Source organism: Copadichromis virginalis, linkage group LG1 (assembly GCF_057382275.1).
Source record: "Copadichromis virginalis isolate Kocher_CV1m ecotype Utaka linkage group LG1, C_Virginalis_male_GT1.1, whole genome shotgun sequence".
Lineage (NCBI taxonomy): Eukaryota > Metazoa > Chordata > Actinopteri > Cichliformes > Cichlidae > Copadichromis > Copadichromis virginalis.
Window position 1 is genome coordinate 36,317,552 of NC_140618.1, and position 20,543 is coordinate 36,338,094.

Sequence of the window (20,543 nt, forward strand, 5' to 3'; positions counted from 1 at the left end):
AGTGCTGGGAGCAGACCAGTGCTAAATTAGGTGCAGAGTACAACAGTAGCCTTGGTGAGATCTGCAGGGAACAATGTGGGAGTGAACATAAATTAGCTTTGCAGTTTTGCCAGTTATGCAACAACGGAGTAGCAAGCCTTCACTTAGGGCAGATATCTGAGTTAACCGTGAATAAAAAGGACATAGCTCTCATATGTAATTGTAGGTGTGTCCGACTGTGTGTAGGGGGTGTGGTGTGTCTGAGGAGAGTGACGTTCCAGATTAACCAAAAGCTGATGATCCAAAAACACACCGTAACACCACACCTCCCACACATTTAATCCACATCAGGCAGTGAGTGAAATCAACAAAAGGATAACCGTGTATATGAGTGTCACTGCTGAGTGTTAAGTATGTCAATAACAGCAGAGGCATCTGCCACCAGCGTGCTGGGACATGAGGCACTATGTGAAAATGGACTTGGCCCTGGATTGCCAATTACTGCTTCTTTGGAAGTTCAACAGAGGCTTAACCAAAACAGCTTTATGATGGAGGGCATGACAACATGACAGTAGTCAATATTGTAGAGCCTCAAAATGGTTGTAGAGCTTGGAAAATTTTGGTGGGAGGACTGAAGAGGTTATTTCACATGTTTACAGGTTGACACCAGAATTTGTGCAACATGCTCAGCAGATAGTTGGTAGAGATGAGGAGCATTTTGAAATACATTTTAGTCCAAAAAGTTACAACATTCATGTGGTCTAAAGAGAACTGCTTTTAGGTAGGGGAGCACAGAGCAGCCTGCTAATAAAGGCTTTTTATATTTTGCTTCTAGTGTTTTAATACTATGCCCAACCTTGTATCATCCAACAGTAAACGATGATTTGAATCAGTATTTTATTCCTAAATGAAACTTTGCCAAACTGTTAATCACATCTAACCAGTGTGTGTATTTTAAACTCAGCCCAAACTTTAAACTAGAATTAACCTAAACCATTTATGTTTCTGCTCTTTCACTTCTCTTCTTTTAAAAGACACACACACACACACACACACACACCTCTGATTACCACTGGGACCACTGTTGCCTTCACCTCCCACATCTTCTCTAGCTCTTCTTAGTTCTTGGCAGGAACAATCTTCACGTGTTCCTTCTTCCCGATGTTGCTATTACTTGGTATAGCTAAATCTATTACTATAATCCTCTTCCTCTGCTTGTCCATCACTACTATGGCTGGTTGGTTAGCCATCACCAGTTAGTCGTTGGGCATTTTTGCATAGCCTTACATGGGGTTTTGTCTGGTGTTGGCGACCCCGTCTTGTGTTCTTGTGCTGCCATGATTAGTGCTTCTGTGCTGTCTTTCAGTTCATCTTTGTTCAGCCATTAGTAGAATTTCTTGATATCTGCCACTTCTTCTATCTAGCGCTGGTAGATACCGTGCAGGGGCCTGTCCTTCCGTGACAGATCCTTGTCTTGCTCCTCCTTTCCCCCCCCTCTGGGGTGTGTATGAATATGTGGATGTTAATCAGTTTCAGCTGCTTTGGCGACTAGGGTCAGTGTCACTACTAGTAGTGTGAGGCGATACCTAGACCCTACAGAGGTTGCAGAGGCCAACTTAGTGGCCGAACAATCACAATGGCACATCAATACATGCCATTTCTAGAAGGTTTGCTGCCAGAGTTACTCTAGGAGAGCTGGACAGAGCCATAAGGGTCTTGAACCATCAGCAGGACTGATATTTGTTCCTTTGTGCAAGGAGGAATTGGATGAGCACTGCCAGAGCTACAAAATGACCTCCAGCAGGCTACTGGTATAAATGTCTTTTGTTAAATTTCATTTCTAAAACTAAGTCAGACAGACACAGTGAGCATTGGAAGGAAGATCCCATAAAGTCTCAGGAGCGTGTCTGTGTCTGTATACAGCAGTCACACATTACCCACAACCTACATTAAAGGGATTAGACTGTTTAGTCTAAAGCAGGCAGACAGACAGACATTATTAGCTGGACACAGTAACCTGTGCTGAACATACCATTACTAGGGATTGGTACTAAGAACTTGTATTATACTGTTACTGATTCTGTAAGTCTTTGGGTAGTTGTTTACATCTGAAGCAGTGCTTGTACAACAAAGAGTCACTGTAGCTACCTGGTGTATGGAGGACATGTTTCATTTCATGAACAAAATAAACTTCAATCCATAGAGGAAAAAGATGGAAAATTCCACATACCTAACATAAGACTTTCTAAGTAATTTCCTGTGATTGGTCCATGAGGATTTAGAGAGGTCATAGATCCTGAATGATCCATGAACAGATGGTCAGATGAGTGTGTTTGGTTTATGTGGCGAGTTCATTTGACCCCTTCATCTGGCTGTGGTTGTGTTGTTTGAGAATGTTTACTTGCTTCTGGTCACTTATCGTGAACTTGGGTTCAATCCCCTCAGTGCGAGCCAATTCACAAACACAGGGAAAACAGACCAATTCTGCTGAACTGCAAACAGTATAGTCCGACAGTGAAGAGGGTTTTTCAGAGGTTACATGAGTAGTGAGTTTGTACACCCACAAACAACAAAATGTGTGCCATATGCTCTCAAACAAACAGATTTGTTTATGATAACTGCCAAGAACTTAGCTTCTACTCTTTCTGATAACTTGCTCAGATGACAGATTTTTTTTGTATTGGCCAATTGAGATTTCTTGATTATACACACACACACACACACACACACACACACACACACACACACACACACACACACACACACACACACACACACACACACACACACACACACACACACCATTACTGTTACAAAAGTGGAAACCCATATTAAACATTAACCAAGTAACATACTATGAGGTTTGTGTGTGTAGTTTCTATGAGCCAAAAGTTCACTATAATCCCCTTTTCAACTCGTGGATTGCTATCAAAGTAAAAAAAAGACAACAACAAACAAAAAACAGTTCTGGCAGTGAGGACATAAGCCCCACCCACCTGCCAGTCAAACCCTTTGTTTACAGGGTGCAGCCAATCCCAAAACTAAGGGTAAAGAGAAAGAGATACTAAAACTGTTTATTTCAGATAACGAATAAACTTTGGTGTTTTCCCAAGGCACAGTACGAGTTAAATAAGGATTATTTTGAACAGTAAATCATGCAAAGCTACTCTGGTAGAGTCTAAGAATACAATTTGGCTCTGCTTTATAATAGGGCATAATTACTTCTGGGCAGATCCAGGCGAGTTGTTCCCTCATTGAAATGTTTTGAAATCGCAGCTGAAAGAATGTTTTGTCAGAGTGGCCTCAGGCTCAGTTTTTCGTTTAGTTTTTCCATTAACCACCTGAAGGAATCCAATCCTTGATCTGAAACAGGGCAGCAGACCGTCAGGCCTGACCTGCACAGAACAGCAGGACTGTTGAAAGAGAGCAAAAGTGATGGGAGCCACAAAGCTGTTAAAGACTGAAACACAAGAGACATGAGTGTCACAAATGTGACAGACGAGCAATAAGATGCATCCGCAAGATGAACACTGTTCTTGATAAGCTTAGCAAATTTCAAATGTGACTTAAGACAGATGTTTTTGAACTACTCAAAACACAGAGCAGCTAGAAATAGGTTTACCACAACATCACACACAAGAACTTTTTGATGTGGTTTCTACAGCACAGCAACAAAACTCATAAAGCATGTTAGGCCAGTTTGTCAAGCATGATGAACCAAGCAGAAGTGCACATGTGAACAAAACATGGATGCAGTCAGCCAAATAAATCAATCACATATCAAATGACACCAGCAATAAAAATCTACACCTCAACTTCTCCTTGTGCTTCTGTCCTAAGGCATCCGTCTCACCACACAACTCTTAAACATCAGTCATTTTATCCTTCAATCCATTATTTAGAGAACAGGTCTGGTTCATCTTTGATTACTGACAAAATGGAGGGGAAAAAGAGAAAAAGTGCCACAAGAACAAAAAGGGTCCTACTAATAATAATAATTTTTAAAAAATTCTTAAATGTGTCCCCATTTCTGGAAAAGGTTAACTTGTGCCAGCAAGAATGAGTTTAATCTCTTAATGAATCTCTGCGACATGCCTTTCTTTCTTACTACAACTTTTAAATAACTTTTGTCAAAACTTCTCTTTATCATCTGGCTCATATACAAATGCGATGCATACTTCAAAAGCTTGAGAGCTGCTACTGCAAGCAGTAACACTACCGCTGCAAAATACAGCTGGAATTGTTGCTTGAAGGGGTGCCAGTTGCTGTTGTTTCAAGCGTCCTGTATTTCATTTGAATCACTACATTACTGCAATAAATTCATAGATGATTCACAGATGCATCACATTGTCCATTCTCAGTGTTTTTCATTTCAACAGCTTGAAATCCATTCTGGTTCTGAAACGGCGCTAAGTCAGAACTAGCTACAAACCAGCACTGAAGAATTTGCTCGATTTCCTATTTGGATTTAGTCCGTCTTGGTCTCCCCTGTCTCTTCAAGTAATCCCAGACTGACTTCACGATGCCAAGATCAGGGCAGACCATCTGTTGCTGGCCTCTTTGTACTTCATGTGGCTAAGGGGTAAGGTTGGTAGGTAGGTAGGTAGTGTATTGTTTGAAGAATTTCAGAGCAAGCCGTTATATTGTCCAACTAATATTTCAGTGTGGACCAATGCGGTGGACCAAAAGTTTGACGTTACCATCATATATGTATAAAGTAAACTTTCAGAGTGACTATATATTAAACTGATGTGATGAATACAACACTTGATTCTGACGGGGTAGAAGAAAAAATACATGGACTGGACACACAGCGGTTACAACTGACATTCAAAGCACAACAAACACAAAAAAAAGTGGCAGAAAGCACTAAAACACACATTTAATCTTTCAATTTTATCAGCTGGTACATTTAAGCTTCACTTTTTAGCACACCTCAGACTTGTAATTTAACATAAATCTATGAATAGTGAGTGATAGTTAAGTTGATTTTTTATTTTATTATATAACTCTATCGTAAGTGCTGCCATCCACACAGGGACTCCTCCATAATTTTTTTCATAGGGGTGGCCATATGGGGCCACTAAAAATATTGGTTGCGCCCCTGCATCCATAACTTCTTCAATCCTGTCAGTTAAATAAACACCATTTCTAAGTACCCTGATATACATTTAGCTGAGCTCAGTGAGCTGTGAAACAGGTGACTGCAAATTGAACCCACTGATAAAAGGCCAACATGGAAGTGTGTGAACTATTTGCCTTTAGAAAGCAGGGGGCTGTCACACCGTGTGCTGCAGGAACAACAGTCAAAACCACCTGAAAAAGCCTATGGAAGAATTCAGGGTGTCCACAGCTCATGATCTGCTTATCAGTTAAATTAAAAATAAGATACCAGTGGAAACAACACTAACAGTGCCAGCACCGGGACCCTTCTTTCTGTGCTGGGTAAAACAACAGCAAATTGGTGTTGGTGGTATTAATAATAACAACTGTAACAAAAAACATTTCCCAGGGGTCACAAAGATTAGTAGCCTTGCCAGCTAATTCATCACATCCCTAGCTACAATAACTTCTGTTACAAAGCAGCTGTTTTTTTTTTTGCCTTCGTTTCTTTTAAAATCATAAACACCATTATACACTTTGATGAAAACCCAAGAAAGTAAGAAAGATTAGATATCTCTAAGCCTAGACCAGACTGCTCATTAGTTTTTCCTTAGTTTATTTAATTTTTTATACAGAGCACCTCTGTTGAGAAGCACAGCAATCAGTGACAAAAAATGGAAAAATCATCTCATCCAGTACACAATCTATTGACCTGTGAATCTAATGTGTCCCTGCTAAAGAGGTGGGTGATGGGAAGAGAGAGAGAGACAGAAGGAGATTCTGGTTGTTGGTTTTTAGAGAAGTGGGTCAGACTAGTGAGGAGGAGGGGAAAGAGCAGCTGAGGGAGGGATGAGATAGAGAGGCAGGTCCAGACCTCATAAGCCCCACTGGAAAACTCATGGCCACTAATCTGATTAATGTAAACCAACAGTTTCCCTGCAGCAGTGCCAGGGCTATATGCTCCTACACATGAAGCCTGGGGAGGCCCACGCGACCACTAGTCTGAAAGCTCGTCTGCATTCCAGCTACGTCTCAGTATGTGAGATTATGCACTGTAGGTTCACGAGGACCCGGAGGCTTTAAACCTCTAAAAAGAGGAGCACTTGGAGATTCTTCTCTGCTCCAGTTCCTGCCAGCAGCTGGCTGCATATGAGAGCCTGGGAACTAGCTGTGTATCAGACCACTGCTGTGTGATTCTGAGCAAAATGAGAGACTGTTTAAAGAAAGAAAATGTTAACCATGCTCACAGTGATTACATAATAATTGCTGTTGGCAACAATAAACCACAATATGGGATACTCTGAAAGTCATCACGTTTGGCTTTAATAAACAACTATCTTTAGCTTGAAATGGCTACTGAGGACAAATCAGGAAGTCAAATATTTCTCTCCCCCCCCCAAAAAAAGTCTGAAACAAACAAACAAAAAACTTATGGAACTTTTCTCCTTACAGTGGAAATTTACATTTGGAAAAACTAAAAGGCAAAACTGGTCCTAAAAGCAAGCCCAGACTTAAAATGATTTCCCTTTATAGCTGATTTCCACTTATGACAAGTGTGTGATGTTTGAGTATTTATACAGAGTCGCTTAAATTAAACCCTAGACTAAAGGAAGATAATGGCACGGTTGTTTTAAGTGACAGATGGGTGCCGTTTCATCATGTTTAGCTTTCAGTTTAAAACAATAGTTGTTCAGCCTGTTTTTTGCTTCACAAGTTTGTATCACAATGAAATGCAGATTTAAATTATGCTAGCTATTAGCGCTACTTAGCTGCCCAGCTAAAATTTCATGGTCATGTCAGGTTTAAAAAAAACAAAACAAAAAAAACCAAAACAAAACACAACAGCAGCCCCCCCCCCCCCCCCCCTAAATGCTAATCTCCCTAAAACAGGACTTTTCACTTTTTAAAGACAGTTCTAGATGCTTTCTGTTCATGTCAGTACTGTTTGACTTGATAAGAAAATATCTTCTCAAGTCATTCGTGTGAAGGCATTAAAATGTACAGTTTAGCACAAAGCCTCTAAACATGAAGGAAACAAGCGGCCATGGTTGTCACTAACGTTTGGACGGTGAACGCGGGAAGTGTTCAGCGTATTTCTCTGTCAGGCTGTCAGACTGCTAAACAACTTAACAACTTCTGCTATACCAGCACACCCATGACTCCAGCAAAGAATAGCTTAAGTTTGCATGTGGCAACACTAAAGAGGCATCTCCACAAAATAGGAATCATTTAAAGAAAGGTGGGACAAGAGGTGGTTGACTCTTACGCAACTTTTAAATGTGTAGTTTAATTTTTTTGTCTTCACTCATTGAGCTGATGCGTTTCTAATGTCTTCAGACTTAAAGAGATATTGTGGAGCTTTGCAGGGCTGCAAGCAGATACCATCAACAAACTGAGTGGATTATGTGTAGGAGTCGGGTGGAAGCTACTGACAGATGAGACAGAGAGCAAGCGCAGCATGTTAAATGTTACAGGGGCACAATGGGCATGATTATGAATAGTGTATATCCAGCACACAAACCACACACTGTTCCCATACGGAGCCCAGAGCGACAGCAAAACTTACCTTATGAGAGACGAAAAAAAGAGATGGACAGATGTCCAAACAGAAGACGGCCTCCGTCTCCGCAGGTCTGAGAAACACAGAGGGGCAGGAAGATCCCACTGGGGCAGAAGCAACAGCAAAGGGAGAACACACACAGAGACAAAGAGAGAGGGGTTTGTTAGCAAAGCAGCAAGCAGTTAGTTAGCTAGGCAAGCTGCCTGTTATATCGGCCCGGTGCTGGCTGGAGGGTAGCACATTCTGGGAGTCACAGTGAAATACCACACAGAGTGTGTAGTTGAGGGTTAATGAAGCAGGTAGAGAGCAGCAGCCCCTGTAAAGGGAGGCAAGAGCAGTTAACTCATACCTCTGCCAGAGTACCAAGTTAGCAGCAGAGTGGCAAGTTGTTAAAAGAACACACCAGCGATTTTGCTTTGTTCAGACATACACTGTAAATTTCAACTTTTAAAAAAAGGTTTTTCCACCTTATAGAGACTTGAAAGCCTTTAAAAAAAAAAAAATTTATAACCCTGTGGTTAGTTGGTAACATTAATTACTACTTTAAGGAGAAAAAAAACATACCAGCCTAACACAAGGCTCTTTTGTAGAAGATTTTTCGACAGCAGCAAGCAATCAGAAAGCAAAGAAGTCTAATTATCCAAACAAGCAGGACTAGCTCTGTTTTGTTTAGTAACTCAGGACATTTAATCTCAGTTGTTGTGACATTTGTGATACAAAAAGTTGGTTATCACATCGACAGATGGTTGCAGCGACTGACATGCAGTTACTCTCTAAACCGCTCTGTTCTTTTAATAATCAGCAGATAAATCTAAATCCACATTTAGCCACAGCTGAAGATCGCTGGCACAGAAGATTAAACCTTTGTGTCGGATTCTCATCAGCTGCCACAGTTTGTGAACCCATTCATAAAAAACACAAAACAGTGGCTCTTTTTGGGTGCTTCCCAGTATAACTAGATATGTGACCAAGTTTCACTTCTGATGACAAATGCTTTAAGAGTCAGAGCTGAGAGCCCCATCCTCACCACTAAAAGCACAAACAATGAATACAGCTGATTAATTATGAGCACAGCTTCAAATAATTCACTAATGAGAGGTGGGATAGTAGTGTGAGGGCAGATCAAGCATAACTTCCAGTGATGGTGAATCATTTTCTGCTTCCACCAACCAGTCAAACGATACTTTATGGCCACGTCTCTCCAGATATAATATTTGAATAACTTCAGTAATTACTCAGAATACAATAGCACAAATCAGACTGAAGAGGTGAAAAAAAAAATCTAAGATCCTCACTGCCAACTAGACTAAAAATGAATCAAATCCATCATTAGAATATCGATTGGGTCAATACTGTGATGAAACCGGGAAATCGTCATTTCTTATCTTTAATCGATAATCTTGCCCCATCAATGTGTCTGTTGTGGTTCTACCCATTAACCTAACTTTCCAGATTTACGGGAATCATGCACATACACAATTATCTGTACAACTGTAATATTCCTTGTGAGTTCAGGTGAGTTCAGCTGTAAATGTTGCTAATTTTGATGAAAAATATTAACAGCGAGGAACCTTGTTTTTGTATTATGGTTCAAGAAAGACATGAAAACCTACAGAAAACGGAAAATGCCAACTGAGAGGATACAGTTCTCACTTTAATAGGTTTTAAAGTTATGCACTGATTACAAAGATTATAGCAAGAACACCTAAAAAGTGCATGTATCCTACGCAGCACTGTATTTTAATTTTCACTTTTGTAAGAATTGCCTACTCTAGTAAGAAGTACCTGCTAGATCACAGTAGATACACTGTAAAATAACAGTATGTTGTCAAATCTAGCTGCCAGTACTGTTATTTAACAGTGTTCATCCAAACCAAAACATCCTGTAAGTAGAAACAAATAGCCACACAGTTTGATGAAAGCATAGGGGTTCTCCATCTCGGGGAGGGGTCAGCATTTTTAAGAACAAACATCACCGTCAGCAATTTGTGTGCAAAATGCAATCATGCATTTTGGCCACATTTCGCTTTCCCGCTCACTGACGGCAGTCCTGTACCGTCTGACAGCTGCTGCCTGCAGCCCGAGGCTCCGTGTCTAACCGACAGCAAACCATGTGACGCTTCTCTGGCAGTGAGAGGCGAGAGCAGAAAAAACGAAAGCAGATCACAGAGAGTATGGCGTTCCAGAGACTGAGTCAAAGAAAAGGACAACTCAGCCTTGTTCCCACACATACAGCTGTTCTCCCAGCTCACTTCTAACCAGACCAGAACCACATCACGGAGGCCATCCTGGTCTAAAATAGCCTCCGTGGCAGCTCCAGCTCAGCACGGAAACAAAGCCTGCAAACGGGACGTAGGCCCTGGGAGTCTAAGCTCAATCTGTTGCATGCTGCAGGCAACACGACCGAAGATTAACCTGTTTCCCCTGCTGTTCACATTTGACTGCATGGAAGCACGCTTTCTAGAAAATTCAACCCAAGCATGAATGAATGCAGCTACAACAGGGTTTGTGAAAACAGAGCTGAAATGATAAAAGAAATCATCTATCAGCTAACAGGTTCATGCAACTTTCTTGATAAGTGATTCATCCTCCTGGTCTGCAAGATAGAGCCACACGGAAATATTTCTACTGTCAACAAACTGACCTGCACTCTTTGCTTTTTGACTTTTTTGGGGGGGGAGGTCATCTTTTCAAGGAGTATGTAAGAACAAGTGATCTGACAGACTGGGAGGGAGTGAACAGTCTTTGTTGACATATCTCCTGTTTCCAAGAAATTCAACTTGTTTGGCAGGAGAGAGCTTGAAGGTGGGGGAGGTTCCTATAGCCTCCAAACTTTCTTCAGAGGCTCAGAAACAACACTTTATTAAAGTCATGAAGGTAAAGCAACAAAATTTATTATGATTTTGTTGCTCCTTTCTCCACAAGTTACTTCAAATCTTAATTCTCATGCTGGCAGATCACTGACACATTTTAAAATGCCTAAATCATCTTCTTTTACTCGCATGGACTTAAGTATAAATCAGGTTCTTATACATATGATAAGCACTAGTAACCCGATTCCTGCACTCTTTTAGTGCAGGTTATGTTTACAGATGCAAATCAAAGTTTTTGGAACAGTAAATCTGACAACCATGTAACTGTTTCCCAAACTCAAATTCTCCATGCTAAGTTGACTTGAGCCACTGTATGCATATTTTTTTTCCTCATGTAAAACATTAAACATATATATTTAACTGTTTCATTGCTAAAATTCTGTTGCTTCAGTCCTGTGGTTTGTCCCTAGTATAACTGGAGGAGCGCACTACTGGCACAGTTGTAAAGCACTTTAACAATGGACAAACTGAAAGGGGAAAAAGACTGCATAACTACACCTGCCATTGTCTGCATTTCTGTTATAACACTTTGCTAAAGCTGTGCCTTGCAAGGGTCATGTGTGTTATTCATGTTTTTTTGGGCTCACTTACAGGTACTAATTAATATGAGCAACAACAACGGGCAGCAAAAGGGCAGAATTATAATAGCACAAAGTTAAAAATCTATTTAAATTACTACATGGTCTTAGCAGGTGGGGTGCTGCGTAAGTAAAGTAGAGAGTTTGGGGGGTTTTCTGCCCCCTGCTGGTCAAAAATCACCTGGTGTCGCTTTAAAGCGTAAGCTTACACATTTTGGTTGGGAATACGAAAAATGGCAAGTTTAATAGTCACTGCATGGATGTTTACATATTCATTACAGACGGTGTATTTCTGATTATACTTAGAGCTAGATTAATAATAACTAAAACTAGTCTATGAAATACACCTGGAAACATTTTGGGAAGACAAAAAGCAGACAATAAAACAGCAGCACTTCTTTCCAGTTGCTTGCATTGGGCAGTTTTCCCATCGCAAAGTGTTCTGTGTTCAGGGTGTGAACATGTGCAGACAGCAGGCAGGTGAGGAGCCTTACCTATTTCTCTCCGAGCCGGAGGAACAAACCAACACCAGATCCCCCTTGAGCTGCAGCCTCTCCCCTACTCTTTCACCACCTCCTGTCACGCTAACAGTAAAAAACAAAAACAAATACTCCTTTTTTTAGGCTTCCACAAAGTGCGACATCTTGCAAGTTGTCTCTCAAGTCGTCCGTCGACCTCTCTCAGCCATTTACACTCCTCCAGCCACAGCACTGTTTCAACAAACTCCCATAATAACGGCGGGCTCGGTTCCTGCTCGGCTCGGTTAAAAAAAAAAAGAAAAAGAAAAGTAAAGTTATAGCCTGCACGCTGAGAGAAAGGGAAAAAAATAATGATAACGCTAATTAAAAAAGGAAAAGGAGCGCGTTTGTATTCCCTGGCAGGAACCAAACGCCGTCTGTGCTGGTAGGTGTACGGACGTGTCTTCCCCCCTCCGGTGCCTGCTGGCGTTTCTGTGTAATCAGATGCTGCTCACCACAATATCCATTCATCCTATTACAGGTTAACCCTTCACTGTCTGCGGGCGGCTGCATGCTGCCCTCCAGCGCTCTCACACATCCATCGCAGACTCTCTGACCAAGGCACTGAACACATAAGCGCAAACCACGCCCAATTACAAATACAAATATTCACATTTATTTAATAAAAAACAGCTTTGAATTTAGAACATTGAAAAATAATTTTAAAATTTTATTACCGTTTACATTTTCATAAAATGACTTTTATATATACATTTTAAATTTTAAATCTCCAAACTTATACACAAATACAATGTACAATCGGAATATTACCAACAGTATATAAATATTTTGGGGATCTGTGCTGAATGGTTTACAAAACCTTCCTCCCAGGTGGAAACAGGTTTCATTATAACTTCTGGACACGCACCTGAAAACCTGCGACTCTGAAAACAGAGGATGGCTGTTACGAGAATCAGTGTGATAATGAATTTTAAACGTTGGTGTCCATTCCTGTATAGTTTTCCTTTCGACATACTGCATATTTGTGGCCCGCATTCAATTTAGATTTGACGTTTCTCATCTATTTTCTTGACAAACAGCGCCATCCTCAGGAGCAAAGCATAATCCCAACAACACAGGTGTGAACAGGTGAGACAGAATTCTTAGCAGTCAGCTCCCAAACAGCAACTGAAGTGATTTCATTGATCAAAGCGCATTTGAAAATAGACAAGCACGTTTCTCCATCAGCAAAAAAAATGATACCACTTGAAGGAACATTAAACCATGCCACAAAGTGTCATTTTGTTTTTTGTTTTTTTAAATATGACTTTAGTTTAATTCAAAAGAAAGCAATGCATTATTTTAAGGAAAAATAAACACTTGGCTGATTAAAGCTGATCTTTCAGTCGACATTTCAGCAGGTTTAAGACAGTAGGAAAGATGGCAGTCAGTGGCCTGGGACCACAAAAGTGCACATGTTGAAATAAAGCCCCATCAGAGAGGAGTCAACAGGTGAAGGCAGACTCCTCTGGATGTCCTCACTGCTCCTCTGCTAACAGCACTCTGAAGTTCTTCAGCTCCCTGACGCTCGTGGAAATCCTGTGCAGGATTCAGGAGGACACAGTTAAAATAATAAGTACAAAATAATGAAAAAAATACTCCAGTATGTTTTAACTAATATTAAACCCAGTTTCTCTGCGAATATTATATTGTAGCCTCAATTTACAGAAAATTTAGGCAAGTTTTGCACTATTTTGATTTCATGTTGAACATATTTGTTTTAACTTTTGTTTTAAATGAGTGTGAATTTCCAATAAGATCAGTACTCACTTATGTAAGTTCCTATTATAGAGATAAACTTGTTCTAAAGTGACAGACTTAGGAGTTTGATATTGATTAAACTTACTTTTGTATTTACACACAAAGTAAGCATTTAGTAACTCAAATATCAGTCTAAATTTCCTGATAGCTCAAGCACTCAGCTCAAGAAGGAATTCGCAAAGGAGATGCATAGAAGGCTTCTGAATAATAAATGGCGCATGCTCATTTATCATATCCAAAAATCATTTTCAGGTTTTAAAAGTGCTTCAGATACAATAATAAACTAACGCGCAGGCAACAAAAGCTCTCCAAGGAGCAGAGTGGGTGTGAGCTGGAACTAAGGAGATTTTTTTAAATATGGCACATGTATGACTTGATGTCCACAGCCTCTCTCTCTGACCTTCCGAAGGCATTGAACAGGGAGACGATCTCCTGCCGGCTGAGCTGGAAACTGGGTCGCTGGTTACTGGATTTGGGCAGAGCTTCAATCTGTCGCTCTGAAAACAAAATCTTCAAGGCTGTGCCTAATCCCTGGGTCTGTGACACAAGAGAGGCAGCGATCAAAACAAACAAAAAAATCAAGTTCATCTTTACAAAAGAAGCGCTACAAGCTAACGAGAGGCACTAAGAGGAAAATAACAGGTACCTGCAGTTTCCCCCACAGGCGACACTTAAAGCACCCAACACAGTCCATGATCCTGGAGATGTTGAGGAAGGCCAGTCTGATATCCTCCTGACATTCACAGAAAACTCAGGTCATTTTAAATCTTGAAAGTTACCCACACAAATTAAAACTGCAACTCCAGTCAGTATTACTGTGTGTTTGCAGCAACCCTGCGTACACAAGATCACTCCCAGCAGCTTTGTTAATGCGATAAAAGGTTTCAAAGCATCGGCTTCCCCGTATCTCTGTATCTGCATTCACTCTGCAGCTAGAGCATTTTTTGATGCATCAATGTTTTTACAGCACAATTTCACGTAGAGTTCTAACTGGCGTGGCTAGAATACAACTGAATGCTTTTATGCAGTTAAACCAGAAGGTTAATTATAAATCATTTTGAATTTTATGAGCTCAAACAATCAACAATATGGGTGGGGAGCATTCTGAAAATATTAATTAACATCCCTGTGAATATGTAATTAGTTGGTGCATTACGTCCACAATATCAATAACTTAACAATAACTTCAGCAGAGTTTGAAACACTTGCTGACCTTCAGTTTGGCTGCTTCCTTTTCATCCCCAGCAAACAGAGAAGCCTCATCAAAGTGCAAAGGGAAAGATCTAGAAAAGAGGAGATGAACGTCATCAAAACATTGCATGGAAGTCCGTTTTTATTTTATTTATACAGCGCCAAATCACAACAAAAGTCGCTGCAAGGTGCTTTATATTGTAAGGTCGATCATACAATACTACTACTACTACTACTACTACTACTAATAATAATAATAATAATAATAATCTGCCGTGACCGGTTGCGGTAAAAAAAGGAAGACAGGATAAAAGACGTGCTGTGGAAGAAAGACAGAGATTAATAAAGAAAGAAGTGTGAAGTGCGAAGAAGTGACCAGAGTTAGTACAGTGTTGTATTATTTAATTTGTTTTTAGCTTTTATTGTTATTTCATTTGGACTTTTTGTTATTAATTTAGTGTAGTTTCAGTTAGTTTCAAGAGTACAATTTCTTTTTTCGGTTTAGTTTTTATTGTTTGAACTTGTTTAGTTTTTATTAGTTACAGTGATCACTAAAAAGACTAAAACTGCAAGGAGGGCATATGCCAGAGGCAAGATTTGGGGATATTGGTACAGGTGTAATAATATAAACACGCTGAACTTCTTGAAAGCAGTTGACTCACAGTTTATAATAAACACACCTATCCATGACTTATCAAGCAAGTTATAATGACATTTGTATTTCATTTTAGTTAGTTCTCAAAATCACTCCAGTTAGTTTGAATTTTTTCAAAAGTCTAGTTTTTATTTTATTATTATTTTTATTATTAGTGAACTACAACACTTTCTCACATCTAGTTGTAGTTTTCAGTTTATTTTTAGCTAACTATATTAACCTTGGCAGGGACTGTGATTAAACTGTTGGACTTTAAAAAGCATTGCTGTAAAACCACAGGTGTCATATGTCAGAATCTGTTGCCTACATTTCCCAGAGTGCAGAGTGCTAACAGAGCTCACTTCTTTCTAACACCACCCATCCACATCCACATGTTTACATTCATATCCATTTTGTGATGGTAAATGGTAAATGGCCTGCATTTGTATAGCGCTTTTCTAGTCCCTAAGGACCCCAAAGCGCTTCACACTACATTCAGTCATCCACCCATTCACACACTGGTGATGGCAAGCTACATTGTAGCCACAGCTGCCCTGGGGCGCACTGACAGACATCACTGACACTGACAGTGATGTTGTCAATAAGCTATTTGACTCGTGCCAATTTCACTCTGGAGCATGACAGCGAGGGCAAGCGTACGGCCAGAGTCACAAGGAAAACTTCAGCCACAAGAAGTACAAGGACTCTTGCAGAAGTTGATCTGACCATCAAGTTGCCCTGATCTCAGCTTCATGGGTCAAATCCACAGCAGAACTAGGGCAAGATCTTCGAGCTGCACCTTGACAACCTGAGTGTAAATCTATATCAAATCAGGCATTTCTAATTAGTGCACTTTGAGTGAAATTAACTGTTAAAAAACACAATATGGTTGATCTTTCATTTATAGAACATGAATACTAGGTATCAAGAAAAAAAGGGCATGCTGTATTATACCTTTATTCAGGGAAAGTCTAACAATGATTGGTGTGGTCTGAGACCAACCTGGCCAGCTGCAGGATGTCCAGCAGCTGCTCCTTGTGTTTCTGGTCCTCCTCGGGTCTGCCCGTGTACAGCTGGAAGGATGACTGCTGGAAGAACGGCAGAACTTTAGCCAGTGCTCGCAGCTCTATCAGGTAAAGGAAGTAAAGGTTGCGGAGCCTCTTGGGCCCTTCGCCGACCGTCAGCTCCGAATCAAAACGCTGTCTGAACTCCGACACATTGTGACCCCACTTCTTCTGAAACCAGCTGTCTGAAGGAAAGAAGGCAATAAAAGTGAGTGTCAGTTATTTTGACTCTTCAGACAAAAGGAAAAAGAAAATGAACAAGGGCTGTTTTTTTTCTGCCTCACCATCCAGCAGATATCTGGCACTCAGGTGTACGTTAATGCTGGCGTGCAGACCTGAGACAAGCCGGAAAAAAGCCCTTTTCTCCACACACTGGCCTGAGAGAGAAAGGCAGAGAATTTATCGAAAACTCGACAAAAAGAGAATCTTAAGGTGTAGCATCAGCTTACCTTCCAGCCAGCTGTAGAAGGTCCTCGCTGCAAACAAAGTACGTGTCATCAGAAATGGAGAAAACAAAACAAAACTGCAATTGTTTTAGAAAAATGGTGAGATATAACACTGAAGAATTCCTACCTTCACTTCCTGGGCTGCTCTGGAATGAGGTGGGATTTAGTGGTCGTTTGATAGTATATGGTCTGAGAAGGACACATAAAGGTTTCCTTTTCATTACAGGGTGGTCACAGTGGTGGATGTTGATAGTAAACATGGCAACATGATGTCACTCTATATACAAATCATCCCTGTGAGCCAAAGCTCAGGCTTCAGACTATTCTGATGTCAGAGGATATAGATGTCCCTAACATGGTCACTGCGGACACCTCTATGGCTGTGGGCATTGAAGAGCCATCCGCCTGCTCCTCAAAACTTGGCTGAAAGTGAGCTAAAGCAATCAATTTCAAACAGGAGATGAAGTAAGAGGTAACAACCTCTAAGTCCCAGTGTGAGATAACTGGGGATTATTTTTGAACTGTGAATCACGCTAAAGTATAAACTACAGTCACTTATTTTGTGGGCTCTGAACGCTTACTTGAAACAGTTCTCCTCATAGATGCTGTTCCAGATCTGCCAGGCCTCTGGTCCTTTGTAGCCTGTGAAGCGTTCTGGATTCAGCAGCAAGTCGACATACTGGGAGTCTGGTGACTCTTCATCTGGAAAAGAGCGAGCCTTTATTCAGCTGCAAGTCATTATAATGAAAACATCTTTTTTTGTCAGCCACATGTGACAGAATGTAGCAGAGGGTGGTGGTGGAGGGGATTTATTCAGGAAAGAGGAGTTACCCACTAGCATTTCACAAAGGTTTTGGAGAAATGGATCCCTATGTTTCATTACATTTTCTACATGTTGCACCATCTTCGGTGTTGTAATTGCTTGAATCATGTTTCCTAAAACTACTCCTTGGAGTATGTTTTATAGTCAGTCCTAATACTGCTTAAACATAGCATTACATTCCCTAAAAATGTCTCTTGTAATCATATCCCCTTACCAAAAACAAGACATACTATCTATTCTTTATGTTCCCTTTCAGTTATGCTAAGCTAAATAATCTGTTATGTTTCCAAAACATTTTCATTCTTTAACTTTGTTGTTGACGTACACATGTTGCCTTACAATCTACAGCATTTGACTATCATATTTCTGCCTAGTGTCAATTAGCAATTATTTTTGGTAATCAAAATGTATCAAATTTGCTTCTTCCTTCATTCAGCTGGACTGAGACGTACCGTCAACCACGCAGAAGCGTTCTGCTTCGTCGTCATATTTGTTCCAGTCGAGCAGAGCCTCTCTGGTCTCAGCGCTGGGAACAAAAAGGAGAGCACTCAGTTGGCTTAGTTGTGCTCAACCTCAGTGTGGAGGTTCATAGGTCAGAAAAGAAAGTTAAATCCTACTTTGGTATCCCGCTTGAACGTGTTACCAGAAAATAATTTGAGTTATATATTAATGATTTTGTTCCCAATAGCAAAGATAACGAGTATGGTTCTTCAGGTTAAAGAAGCAGCTTTCACCCGAACTATGCCTTGTATGCTCACCACCCAACCGCCTTCCAGACAGTTTCATCCAATGCAGTGCACAATTTACTCAAAAGAACAGTCTGAATAAAAAATGTCAAAAAGTCACTTTTAGAAGAAGAAAAGAACTGAGCAAAATGAACGAGACTCACCTTAATGAGACATCTACAGCTCCCAGATGCTTCGCCTTCTCACACTCATCCTGCTGCTCGTTCACTTCTGCTGAATACTGAAACACACACACACACACACACACACACACACACACACACACACACAAACTTTAAATTTACAATTCTATGAATTACTGAGAAAATCTGAGGGGCAGCAAAGCTATATTCTATCAAACTTGCTGTGATGACTCATTAACAGCAGGAAGCTGAAAGTGAAAGTAACAAAACTGCTAACTGCTAACACAATACAGCAGATAAACCTGTTCACTTTAATGCCATGATGTAAAAATGTGATTTATTACATTTTTTTATAATACATGTCGAGCATTAAACATAGAAACGTTTTTTATTGTGGCAAAAAGGTGCTCTAGTGCACTAGCAAATAAAACTTTTTAGAATCCCATGACCTTTTTGTTTGTTTGTTTTAATTTTAAACATTACATCCTCCTGTAAAACCCACAACAACAACAAAATTAGTCTTTATAAAAAGCAAAATGTGCTACAGTACAGTACATTACATTTACAAAACTGTCACATTAGCAACAAATCCAGAAATATGGCCACACTGTGAGGATTTGTAGATTTAATGGATGGTATAAAATGTTTTTGGCAGCTGAGCAGCAGTGTGGATCTGTCTCTAAGCTAAAGGTAATAATAATAATAATAATAATAATAATATGGTTCAACTACGTTCTGCATCAGTGAATTTTTTTTAAATCTCAAAACTCTGAAGAAAATAAATGAAACCTTGACAATAGTTTCAATGAAGACCAGTTTTTTGTTGACTGTGTAAAGGTTTGATTAAATTGTGCTGTAGAAGCAGTCGTGACTCTTGTAAAAATTGTTAATGGGTGAACGGAAAGATGGACGGATGCTCAACGCAGCTAAAGGTCATCAGGTCTTCAACAGGATGAGTAAAAAAAGAAAAAAATAGATAATTATGAGAAAGCGTGTCTTTATGCTGAGTTTGGGGGAGAGCTGTGAGGGGATTGCCATTTTGGATTTTCTTTTGTTTTTGCTTGTTTTCTTTTTGCACAAGTGACTCAAGCGATCCCTTTCACAATCTGAGAGAAATCTCTCAGGCCCTCTCTAAAGAATGAAGAAGCAACGCTTTTTTCCATAGACTTCATGGGATATAAAAGATGGATGTTCTGAAATGTAAAGGAAAACTCGGCAATGAAATAGAGTTATTTGCTCAGATTATGCTTTTTCTCACACGTGATTTTTGACATATAAATAATTCCATACAGATTCCTGCGTCTTTTTACAAAACACAAAACAAGATGCTGACAGCAAAAAGGTTCAAGGCTTTACAGCAGCTCCTCTCTAACCCATCACAGTAGATGCACTCATCAATTAGAAGCTGTCTACACTATTTTTCCCCTGTAACTGGAAGAGACTGCACTGACTCGACACACATTGTTAATACTGAAGAATCTGCATCACCTCTTAATAACTGTATTTGAGTCGTCTGGCATTTATTTTCATGTCTATTTAAGCTTAATTTATAACAGTATTATAACAGTATGTTTGCACTGAAGCACCGCAGCAATTTCCTAATGTTGTAAACCCGCTCAACATTTGGCAATAAAACCCTTTCTGATTTCTGATTTCTGATTTCTTAAGTGATAAATTGCACGAGGGTGTGTTTACTTACTGTATGACTCCAGTTTTGATTCATTTCCAAAGTGACATTAATCCTCAGTAAACTTTACATATGGAGAAGGTAAACTGTTGTCAGATTTGATTAAATAAATGGGACACAAATAAAAAGACCATCTGAGTCGCAGCCAGTTTGTGCCACTTACTGATCCTGAGATACTCACCTTGTTGTGGGGAGCGGATCGGAGCCCCTCGGGCACCTCGTTCTGTGAATAGACAGTTTCAGTCAGTCTGATGTGACCATTTCTCCTCTTTCACCTGGAATTAATAGGTAATCTTTGTAGTTTTTTTTTTTTTAATGATATTTAAATCTAGTCCACAGGTCTTTGCATTTACACTTGGTATTTAAATACACAACGGCTGCACCCTCAATTTAATCTTGATATGCAAAAGCAATTAGGTTGGTTCACAAGAAACAATGCCAATGCGCGGCTCTATCGT

General features: G+C 40.1%; 2 protein-coding genes across 4 annotated transcripts in view; both read right to left on the reverse strand.

Annotated features, from left to right (window-relative positions):
* Positions 1–12,053, reverse strand: part of pacsin3 (protein kinase C and casein kinase substrate in neurons 3) — a 34,738-nt gene extending 22,685 nt beyond the window's left edge. Inside the window, exons 1-2 of one of the 3 annotated variants that reach the window (XM_085460950.1) lie at positions 11,588–12,053; positions 7,649–7,746 (exon numbers count right to left, since the gene is read on the reverse strand). The gene's annotated coding sequence lies outside the window, so the exon portion shown is untranslated. Of the gene's footprint in view, positions 1–3,201; positions 3,244–7,648; positions 7,747–11,587 lie in introns of those variants that run through there. The other 2 variants (XM_085460942.1, XM_085460956.1) reach the window with 2 other exon arrangements.
* Positions 12,054–12,260: 207 nt separating this feature from the next.
* The window catches only part of ero1a (endoplasmic reticulum oxidoreductase 1 alpha), a 9,859-nt gene continuing 1,576 nt past the window's right edge, over positions 12,261–20,543 (reverse strand). The window contains exons 4-15 of the mRNA XM_085460965.1: positions 20,267–20,308; positions 18,420–18,496; positions 17,983–18,056; positions 17,289–17,409; positions 16,835–16,896; positions 16,711–16,737; positions 16,546–16,638; positions 16,200–16,446; positions 14,586–14,655; positions 14,019–14,105; positions 13,773–13,909; positions 12,261–13,150 (exon numbers count right to left, since the gene is read on the reverse strand). Of these exons, the coding sequence (XP_085317091.1) occupies positions 13,090–13,150; positions 13,773–13,909; positions 14,019–14,105; positions 14,586–14,655; positions 16,200–16,446; positions 16,546–16,638; positions 16,711–16,737; positions 16,835–16,896; positions 17,289–17,409; positions 17,983–18,056; positions 18,420–18,496; positions 20,267–20,308 (1,098 nt within the window). The 3' untranslated portion in view covers positions 12,261–13,089. The remainder of the gene's footprint in view (positions 13,151–13,772; positions 13,910–14,018; positions 14,106–14,585; positions 14,656–16,199; positions 16,447–16,545; positions 16,639–16,710; positions 16,738–16,834; positions 16,897–17,288; positions 17,410–17,982; positions 18,057–18,419; positions 18,497–20,266; positions 20,309–20,543) is intronic.